The 11615-nt window shown below is 38.6% G+C and overlaps 1 protein-coding gene across 1 annotated transcript in view; it reads left to right on the top strand.

Moving 5' to 3' along the window:
* Positions 1–5061: 5061 nt before the first annotated feature.
* Positions 5062–11615, top strand: part of LOC104998597 (Golgi phosphoprotein 3-like) — a 24974-nt gene continuing 18420 nt past the window's right edge. The window contains exons 1-2 of the mRNA XM_010853854.1: positions 5062–5208; positions 5583–5637. Coding sequence (XP_010852156.1) covers positions 5062–5208; positions 5583–5637 — 202 coding nt within the window. The remainder of the gene's footprint in view (positions 5209–5582; positions 5638–11615) is intronic.

The raw sequence follows: 11615 nt of genomic DNA, 5'->3' as shown, positions 1-11615 counted from the left end.
GAAGATCCCCTGGAGAAGGAAATGGCAACCCACTCCAGTATTCTTGCCTGGAGAATTCCAAAACCCCTCATGAACCAACCAGGGCATGACAGGGAGGTGGGAGTAGAGTATCTCCAAGCAGTTCACTGTCGTTTCTAAACCATCCACAAACATTCCCTTCCTCTGGGCCTCAGCCTTTTGACAGAGCAGCCTCCACTTGTGGGAGGTTAAGGGAAGTGGAATCATTAGAGAAAGGGGGAATGCCTCTTATCAGGTTGTAAGCATGCCATCTTTGAGAGCAAATTGAACAAAACAGGTATTGATATAGGAACAAACATTTACCAAGGATTGGGTGTGTTAAATACCTGAGCCCAAAAGAACTACAAGATAATACCTGTAGTCTATAATGATTGTGTCCATAGAATAACTTAGTTATAAACAAAGGAAAGGCATTCATGTCAGTTTTCCAGCTTCTCTGTGATCTGTTCTCTTATAGATAAACCTGATAACCATGTTCCACAACGCTGGTGTCAACATGACATAAAAATCCATGTAGTTTGTTACAGGTCAATATCACTGATGAACATAGATGCAAAAATCCTCAACAAAATTCTGGCAAACAGAATTGAACAACACAATAAAAAGCTCATACACCATATTCAAGTCAGGTTTATTCCAGAGATGCAAGGATTCTTCAATACGCACAAATCAATCAGCATGATACACCATATTAATAAATTGAAAGATAAAAACCATATGCTCATCTCAATAGATGCAGAAAAAGCCTTCAACAAAGTTCAGCGTCCATTTATGATAAAAATGCTTCAAAATGGGCATAGAAAGAATCTACCTCAACTAGTAAAGGCCACATATAAGAAGCCCACAGCAAACATTATTCTCAATGGTGAAAAAACTGAAAGAATTCCCTCTAAAATCAGGAACAAGACAAGGGTGTCTGCTCTCACCACTATTATTTAACATAGTTTTGGAAGTCCTAGCTCCAGCCATTAGAGAAGAAAAAAGGAATCCAGATGGGAAAAAAAGTAAACTCTCACTGTTTACAGATGACATGATACTATATATAGAAAACCCAAAAGAAACAACAAAATTACTAGAGCTAATCAGTGAATTCAGAAGTCACAGGATACAAGGTCAATACTCAGAAATCACTTGCATTCCTATATATTAACAATGAAAAATCAGAAAAATTAAGGAATCAATCCCATTCACCACTGCAACAAAAGGAATAAAATATCTAGGAAAAAGCTTACCTAAGGAGACAAAAGACATGTATACAGAAAATTATAAGACACTGATTATAAGAAATCAAAGATGACATAAACGGAGAGATATTCCATGTTCCTGGGTAGGAAGAATCAATAATGTGAAAATGATTATACTACCAGATTCAATGTGATCCCTATCAAATTAGCAATGGCATTTTTCACAGAACTAGAACAAAGAATTTCATAATTCATATGGAAACACAAAAGACCCTGAATAGCCAAAGCATTCTTTGAAAAAGAATGGAGCTGGAGAAATCAACCTTCCTGACTTCAGACTACACTACAAAGCTACAGTCATCAAGACAGAATGGTATTGGCACAAAAACAGAAATATAGACCAGTGGAATAAGATAGAGAAACCAGAGATGAACCCATGCACCTATGGGTACCTTATTTTTGACAAAGGAGGCAAGAATATACAATGGGGCAAAGATGGCCTCTTCAATAAGTGGTGCTGGGAAAACTGGACAGCTATGTGCAAAAGAATGAAATTAGAACACTACCTTATGTCATACACAAAGATTAACTCAAAATGGATTAAAGACCTAAATGTAAGACCATTGTAGCTCTGGGATGTTTGTAGTCAGACTCTGAGGCTAATATTCAGCAGAGCCTACCCTCCTGCTGCAAGAGGTAAGCATCTAATTAAAATCCACCATGAAAGCCTTCTGGCTCTCATGATATGCCCCGAGTTGAGAGCTGGCTGCCCTGGTATGTCAAGATCTTTCTTCAGAGCTTCCAGGAGAGTTAACGACATCAGCCACCTCTAACAATCTTTATAAAACCATTGTCCCATAACTTTCAAGAGCTACTCAGTACTCCCGAGCCTGGTCCCTTCTGTTTCTTCCTGAACAATCAGAGGTGTTGGCATGCTCCATGGCTCCAGCATGCTGTGGGTTATCACTGTCCCTCCTCAGGCCTGGAAGGAAAGTTATGACCAACCTAGACAGCATATTAAAAAGCAGAGACATTACTTTGTCAACAAAGGTCCATCTAGTCAAGGCTATCTATGGTTTTTCCAGTAGTCATGTATGGATGTGAGAGTTGGACTATAAAGAAAGCTGAGCGCCAAAGAATTGATGCTTTTCAATTATGGTGCTGGAGAAGACTCTTGAGAGTCCCTTGGACAGCAAGGAGATCCAACCAGTCCATCCTAAAGGAAATCAGTCCTGAATATTTATTGGAAGGACTGATGCTGAAGCTGAAATTCCAATACTTTGGCCACCTGATGCAAAAGGCTGACTCATTTTAAAAGACCCTGATGCTGGGAAAGATTGAGGGCAGGAGGAGAAGAGGATGACAGAGGATGAGATGGTTCAATGGCATCTCCGACTCAATGGACATGGGTTTGGGTAGATTCCGACAGTTGGTGATGGACAAGGAGGCCTGGCGTGCTGCAGCTCATGGCATTGCAAAGAGTCGGACACAACTGAGCAACTGAACTGAACTGAGCTGAACTCCTCAGGCCAGCAGTGAGGCTCTCGAGGCCTCCTAGCATCAAGAAGGAGCAAATTCTCTAGTCCCATTCTCGAGGGTCAACATTCCATAGCCATCTCTTTCAGTTCAGGTTCCCACAAAAGCAGAACTGGAAGCAAGGATTACAGGGCATGTAGTTTATTGGGGAGGTGATGTCAGGAAGAAAGGGCATGGGGAAAATGAGATAGAGAAAGAAGAAAAGTCAGTAAAAAATACATCAAAGAGAGGATTACTGCTACAATCAACAAGAGCTGAATTCACTCTAAGGTGCTGCCAAGAATTGTCCACTGAGAGATGGAGAAGCTTACATATTTCTCCACTGATTTCCTCTTCTTTATTGGCTGGAGATTGCCCCTGAGAGCCTGACATGCTGCTTCTTCCCAGCCACACTTGGAAGCCCCACCCTTGCAGAGTGGAGCATATGCTATGGATGACCACTGGATGACTCAGGAGGAGAAGCAGAAAGATCTAGACGTAGTTGGATGCTGTCAGAGTGCGCAGAAAGTGTATCTTATGACTGCAGGCAAAGTTACTGGTTAGACACCAACAGCATCTGCTATAGCAAGAATAAGGTACCGATTCTGTCTATATACCTTTCAAGCAATTTTAAACAGCGTCTGCTGTGTTGCAGAAGGTGTGGGGAAACAGCACATTGATATATGGTTGTTCAGAATGTGTGTTGATACAGCTTCTATGAAGGGCAATTGGATGGTAGCTGTCCATATTGAAGATATGTATTATTTTTCATCCAGGTTTAGAACTTTCACTGCTAGGAATTGATCCTGCAGATATTGGTGCAAAGTCTTCCATACAAGTATTTTCATTGTACTTGTAGAGGATTGGGCAGAGGGGTCCTCCACAGGACACTGGGTAAATTATTGTACATTCATACGTTAAGTTTAAGTGGCACCCTTAAACAGAATGGGATCCCCTCTTGAACACTTACTGGGAGGTAGCAGAAAATATAAAATGATTAGCAGTGTATTCAATATACTATGGTATGAATAAGTGCTAAAAGAAAGTGTTTGTATGTCTACAAACCATCTCTAGGAAATTTCTACATGCTAGGGATTTTATTGTAACTTTTCTGTTATACCTAGGGATTCAGGATAAGAGGTGGTGGCTCCAGGGTAATATTAGTCTACCAAATGATAGACTGTGAAAACATGTATGATGACAACGGACAAATAATAACAGAGTACAGCAAAGTGATAGATAGCAAGTAGTCATTCACAATTGGTAGTTTTCCTATTCACTAGTAATAGATAAAAAATGTATTCGAAAGGAATTTCCAACAGAAACCTAAGTATAAAACACCTGAGAATAAACATAACAATAAATATCTAAGGTCTTTACAAGGGAAAAAATAAACTATAGGACATAGACGAAGACCTAAAAAAACAGACTATTAATTGTCTCAATATTTTATGATGCCAGTGCTCTCCAAATTGTTCCATAAAGACGATGTAATCCCCTAAAATCCTAATACCATTTGGTATATGGTTTAACAAGCTCATTCAAGAATTCATAAGGAAGGCTATAAGTAGCTTAGACAATTACGGAAGAGGGGGAAATTAAATGATCAGTAAACATAAAAATCAATATTATTCTTCCTAGTTATTACAGACATGTAAATTAAATAAGATGTAACTTTTCACCACTTAATTGGCTAAAAAAAGAAATCAAAAATGTTGACACTACCAATCAAGAGTGTGAGGAAATGGTATTCTCTCACTTGGCTGATAGAAATCATTTATTTCTATTTAAGTTTCTCTGAAAAGCAACTTTGCAGTAACTATGAAAATGGTAATTATTCATTCCTGATGGCCCAGCAATTCCATTTCTCAATATCTATCCTATATGCATCAATCATACATTTTAAGTGGCATGCACAAAGATATTCTTATCTATAGTTCACAGTTGCGAAGAAAAGAAAGAAAGGACAACAACCTAAATACCCATCAATACATACATGAATGGCTACACAAGCCATGGTAAATCCCTACTGTGAAATATTATGTAGTAATTTAAAAGAATAATGTAAATCAATATCTACTGACATGAATAAAAAGCAAGGTTTAGAATACTGAATTCAATATCATCACCCCACTTATGAAAAATATGAACCACAAAACAATGTAAAATACTTGTACAGGTACAAACGTGTGGTTATACATTAATTTTTAAAAGATATTCACTGCCTAGGAGAGTCATCACAAGCCACATGGGACTATGTAAAGTTACATTTAAGTTAATGTAAAATTAATTTTAAAATTCAGTTTTTCGGTCTCACCAGCCACAATTCAAGTGCTCAGTAGCCATGCGTAGCCTGTGGCTACTGAACTGTGGGCGTAGGTACAGCGCACCTCCGTTATTGCAGAGGACTCTACCAAACGCTGCCGAGAGTCTTAATATCTATTATACAACGGTCCTTTTCAAGGAGGGGTCCCTAAACCAGCATCTGCAGGTAGGAGCTTGTGAGAAATGCAGAATCCTGGATTTCCACCCCCCATGACTTACCAAACCAAAATCTACATTTCAACAAAGTCCTTGGATAATTGTATGATCAGTAAGATTTAAAAGCTCTGCTCCAGTCTGCAGTGATATTAGCACCATCATCACCAACATTGAGAAGTCACTTCAGCTGTTCTTCCTTCAGTGCCTGGTAAAAGACTTTCCATTCATAAAAGCTGGGCCATTACCCACTGGTTTTCAAGCAGTAGCATTTTGGTTTGAATTTCCTTAATTAAATGAGTTTTTAAATTTTGGGGTGCTTATAGGATGGAACCTATTTTTTTAAGGAGGTAAAGAAATATACACATTTACTAATTATTCCTAAAGGATGCTTCACAGTTGCAAGATATCATTATCAACAAGAGATTTGAAAAGAAATACGGTAAGTGGTTCTGCAGATAACAAACAGTATATGGGTGCTTGGCTCAGAATAAAATTTGCTGTAACAGCATCACTTACAAAATCAAAATTGCACTTTCTTGAGAATATAGATAGAATTGAAGATGATGTCCTCTTGAAATGTGTTAGAAGACTCAAAAAGCAATGATGAATCCATTGATACAGGCATTTCTGCTACTGAACAATTTTTTGAAAAAGCCATATTCTCTTCTGAAAACTTGCACACTAAAAATAGCAGCACTTACAGACCAGGAGGTTGCTTTGGAGGGGAGTGTTGAAGCAGACCACTCAAAGAAAATGCACTATGTAACAAGAGAACTTAAAAAATCCTTTGTTTTTATTGAAGTCTAGTTGATTTATGATGTTTCAGGAGTACAGCAAAGTGTTTCATATATATGAATGCACACATGGATAGATTCTTTTTCAGATTCTTTTCCATTATAGGTTATTTTAGGATATTGAATATAGTTCCTTGTGCTATAGAGTAGTTTGTTACTGTTGTTGTTTTTTTTTTTATATATAGTAGCCTGTAACTCCAATACTTTGGCCACCTGATGCAAAGAACTGACTCATTGGAAAAGACCCTGTACTGGGAAAGATTGAAGGTGGGAGGAGAAGGGGACGACAGAGGATGAGATGGTTGGATGGCATCACCGACTCTATGAACATGAGTTTGAGTAAGCTCCAGGAGATAGTGAAAGACAGGGAAGCCTGGCATGCTGCAGTCCATGGGGTTGCAAAGAGTAGGACACAACTGAGCAACTGAACTGACTGATCTGTTAATCCCAAATTCCAAATTTATCCCTCCCCCTACTTTCCCCTTTAGTAACCATAAGTTCATTATCAATGTCTGTGAGTCTATTTCTGTTTCACGTAAGTTCATTTGTATCACTTTTTAAATTCCAAATATAAGTGATATCATATGATATTTGTCTTTCTCTGACATGCTTTACTTATGTGATTATCTCTAGGTTCATCCATGTTGCTGCAAATGGCATTATTTCATTCTTTTTATAGCTGAGTAATATTCCATGGTATATATATATATACTATATCTTCTTTATCCCTTCATCTGCTGATGGACATTTAGGTTGCTTCCATGTCTTGGCTATTGTAAATACTGCTGCTTTGAACACTGTGGTGCGTGTACCTTTTCCAGTTGGAGTTTTCTCTGGGTATTTGCCCAAGAGTGGGATTGCTGGATCATAAGGTACTCTATTTTTAGTTTTTTAAGGAACCTCAATATTGTTCTCCATAGTGACTGTGTACCACCAACTGTGTAAGAGGGTTCACTTTTCTCCATACCCTCTCCAGCATTTATTATTTCTAGACTTCTTGATGATAGCCATTCTGACTAGTGTGAGGATACCTCATTGTAATTTTGATTTGCATTTCTCTGATAATTAGTGACGCTGAGACTCTTTTCATGTGCCTGTTGGCTACCTGTATGTCTTCTTTGGAGAAAGGCCTATTTAGGTCTTCTGCCATTTTTTTCATTGTTTTTTTTTTTTTTTAATTGAGCTGTATGAGCTGTTTGTATACTTTGGAAATTAATCCCTTGTGATTCACATCATTTGCAAATATTTTATTTATCTACTGAGATGATCATATGGTTTTTATCCTTCAATTTGCTAATTGGTTTATCACATTGATTGATTTGCAGATAATGAAAAATCCTTTCATCCCAGGGATAAATCCCACTTGATCATCATGCATGATCCTTTTAATGTATTGTTAGCGTTGGTTGTCTAGTATTTTGTTGAGGGTTTTTGCATGAATGTTCATCAGTGATACTGGCCAGTAATTTTCTTTTTTTCTGATATCTTTGTCTGCTTTTTGCATCAGGATTATGGTGGCTAGAATGAGTTTAGAAGTGTTCCCTTCTCTGCAATGTTTTGGAATAGTTTCAGAAGGATGAATGTTAACTCTTTAAATGTTTGGTAGAATTCACCTATAAAGCCATCTTGTTCTGGACTTTGTTGGGAGTTTTTAGGTTATTGATTTAATCAGTACTGGGAATTGATCTCTTATATTTTCTGTTTCTTCTAGGTTCAGTTTTGGGTGATCCTCCATTTGTTCTAGCTCACCCGTTTTAGTGGTTCCTATGATCCTTTGTATTTCTGTGGCATAGTTTATAACTTCTTTTTCATTTCTGACTTTATTGATTTGGGTCATTTCCCTTTTCATCTTGATGAGTCTGGTTAAGGTTTATCAGTTTTGTTTATCTTTTCAAAGAACCAGGTTTTGGTTTCATTGATACTTTCTATTGTTTATTTCAATCTCTGTTCCACTTGTTTCTGCTCTGATCTTTATGATTTCTTTCCTTCCATTAACTTTGAATTTTGTTTGTTTTTCTCTCTCTAGTTGCATTAGGTGAAAGTTTAGGTTATTTATTTGCAGTTTTTCTTGTTTCCTAAGGTAAGCTTGTATCACCATAAACTTGCTGCTGTGCTGTGTCCAGTAGGCTTTGGATTGTCGTGTTCTCGTTTTCTTTTGTCTCTAGGTATTTTTCTATTTCCTCTTTGATTTCTTCAGTCATCTACTGCTTGTTTAATAGCATATTTTTTAGTCTTTACATGTGTGTGGTTTTTGCAGTTTATTTTCTTGTCATTGATTTCTAGTCTCATACTGTTGTGGCCAGAGAATTTTTCTTAAAAGAAGTATCCAGTGAGAAATGCTGGTATAGTAACAAGTGACAAGTTAAACTCTTAATAAAGAAATACTACAGTAAGATTAGAGTCTTACCCTTTAAGAAAAAAAAAAAGGCTGAAAGTAGCTTGATGAAAGGAGGTACAAAAAATATTTGGGGCTTTTGGGGTACCTGCCTGCTGCCTGCTAAGTCGCTTCAGTCAATCAAAATGCACAAAGATGGTGAAAATGAAGTACTCTGCTCTTTCAAGACAAAACATGTAACCAAACTGAGCCAGAAGAAGTAGGAAGTGGGGGAGATAGAGATGGGTGGAGGAGAAACAAAGTACAAAAGAGTATCTAAAGAGTCTATGGTATGTTACTCTTCACATAGAAAGAAGGAGATACAAGAAGATACATATGTATCTTCTTTGTGAAAGATATACAGATTTCCTGTGATTTATAATGGCGTTGCTGCTGCTGCTAAGTCCCTTCAGTAGTGTCCGACTCTGTGTGACCCCATAGATGGCAGCCCACCAGGCTCCCCCGTCCCTGGGATTCTCCAGGCAAGAACACATCCAATAAATCTATCTTAAAGTTGAAAATGCATTTAATACACCTAAATTACTGAATATCATAGCTTAGCCTGCTGCTGCTGCTAAGTCGCTTCAGTCGTGTCCGACTCTGTGCGACCCCATGGACTGCAGCCCACCAGGCCCCTCCGTCCGTGGGATTTTCCAGGCAAGAGTACTGGAGTGGGGTGCCATTGCCTTCTCCGTTCCTTCTCCTAGCCTACCTTAAATGTATTCAGAATACTAACATTAGCCTACAGCTGAACAAAATCATCTAACACAAAACCAACTTTATAAGAAAGTGTTGAGTATCTCATGGAGTATTGAATACTATTCTATACTAAAAGTGAAAGACTGGGTACAGAATAGTTGTGAGTCTATTGGTTGTTTACTCTTGGGATCATGTGTCAGATGGAGTGGCAGCTTGCTGTTCCCACCCAGCATCCCAAGGGTATCTACCACACATTGCTAGCCTGGAAAAGATTGAAGTACTAATGCGTATAACTTTTATACCATCATAATGTCAGGAAGTCATAATTCAAAAAATCTTAAAGTGGGGATCATCAGTACAGGAAAGATAAAGGAGAAACTAAAGAGGTGGGTTACCTACAGGATATGGATAACAAAGGGGTGAAAAGATGGGGAAACTAGAAGTTAGTGACAGGGGTGAGGAGGGAATGATGCTCTTCTAAGTACAGCTTCTGTACTTTGAAAACCTTACTGCTGCTGCTGCTAAGTCACTTCAGTCGTGTCCAACTCTGTGCGACCCCATAGATGGCAGCCCACCAGGCTCCCCCGTCCCTGGGATTCTCCAGGCAAGAACACTGGAGTGGGTTGCCATTTCCTTCTCCAGTGCATGAAAGTGAAAAGTGAACGTGAAGTCGCTCAGTCATGTCCGACCCTTAGCGACCCCATGGACTGCAGCCTACCAGGCTCCTCTATCCATGGGATTTGCCAGGCAAGAGTACTGGAGTGGGATGCCATTGTCTTCTCCGTGAAACCTTACTAATGTCACATATAACCAAAAAATGAATTATTAAAATCAACCAGGGTGGGAGATGAACTGGCAAGTAGAATATAAATAGTTACAAATTAGCAAGTTAAATATGTTGCAAATGATTAACCCAACCATACTGAAGGAGATGAGGAAGACAAAAACTAACCAAACCAACTTTGGAAAACAGTATATTAACTGGATACTGAAAGCCTAGAGAAAAAGAGCAGTTTATATTACTATACCCTAGCTAGTAAGTTTGTTTCTCATAGGAGTATAGATTGGCAATTCAGTATCTACGTTGCGTGTATACTAGTACTGAACAAGTAAGTGAATACACTGTACATGAGGGCCAGGATTCTTAGTCTCAGAGAAATGTTACAAGAATGGAGGAGGGCATGGCTAGAAGGAACCCTGGTGATTAATTGGAATCAGAGGTATCAGCATTGAAATCATTATTTTTAATACATATCTAATATGCACAGCATACACACACAACACACACCCATCCATACATTTAGATAACTGTGTATTATGTGTGGGTTTGATCCTTGGGTCAGGAAGATCCCCTGGAGAAGGAAATGGAAACCCACTCCAACATTCTTTACTGCAGAATTCCATGGACAGAGGAGCCTGGAGGGCTACAGTCCATGGGTTCTCAAAGACTTGGACACGACTTAGCAACTAAAACACAACAATGTGTGGGTTAGTACACATACATATATCTCCTGGCTCCATCTGCTACGAGGGCTAAGAAGCAATGGTACTCTCATGACAATAAACATACGAAACACCATTCCTCAATGAAAGGAACGAGACCTTTGGAAAATACAAGATAAGCATGGAATGGCCTGTTGTACCAGAAAATAAGGAGGTATTAAGGTACTTGAAAAAAAGATGGGAATATGTCAAAAAGACACAGGAACCAATGTGAAGAAGTTCCCAGTGGACAAAGTTGAAACAGTTTGAGCAACAAAATTAAAAATAATAGTATTGGATTTGAGCTCAGAATAAAATAAATTTTTATGAATCCATACCAATATAAAGAAAGGAATTGAATAAATACATGAATGGGGGAAACTGTATCTCTTCTTACAACAATGTTCTAATAGACATAGAAGAAATGAGAGAAATTAAAAAATTACCACCAGGCAGATACCACCATAATAAGTATTGCAGGCCTGGTCAGTTTGATGGATGTTAAAATCAGCTATGAGTGTTTGGGAAGAAATAAGATATTTCATAGCCTCAGATTATTTCTCTGAGATATTTGTCAATTACATAGGGAAAACACTAACTTTACTGTGGAGAAGCTCTGTAGACACCTTAGCTAAGTGATCACCAGCAATAAATCACATAGAAATGAATGTCCCATTATGAATGAGAGGGACACAATATCACTTCTGAAAGTTCAGTTCAGTCGCTCAATCACGTCCGACTCTTTGCAACCCTATGGACTGCAGCACACCAGGCCTCCCTGTCCATCACCAACTCCCAGAGCTTACTCAAATTCACGTCCATTGAGTTGGTGATGCCATCCAAACATCTCGTCCTCTGTCATCCCCTTCTCCTCCTGCCTTCAATCTTTCCCAGCATCAGGGTCTTTTCTAATGAGTCAGTTCTTCACATCAGGTGGCCAAAGTATTGGAGTTTCAGCTTCAGCATCAGTCCTTCCAATGAATATTCAGGACTGATTTCCTTTAGGATGGACTAGTTGGATCTCCTTGCAGTCCAAGGGACTCTCAAGAGTCTTTTCCAACACCACCT

This window comes from Bison bison, unplaced genomic scaffold (assembly GCF_000754665.1).
Source record: "Bison bison bison isolate TAMUID 2011002044 unplaced genomic scaffold, Bison_UMD1.0 scf7180017864331, whole genome shotgun sequence".
In the NCBI taxonomy this organism is placed as follows: Eukaryota; Metazoa; Chordata; class Mammalia; order Artiodactyla; family Bovidae; genus Bison; species Bison bison.
The sequence above is the reverse complement of the archived record's forward strand: the minus strand, read 5'-3'. Positions and strand labels throughout refer to the sequence as shown.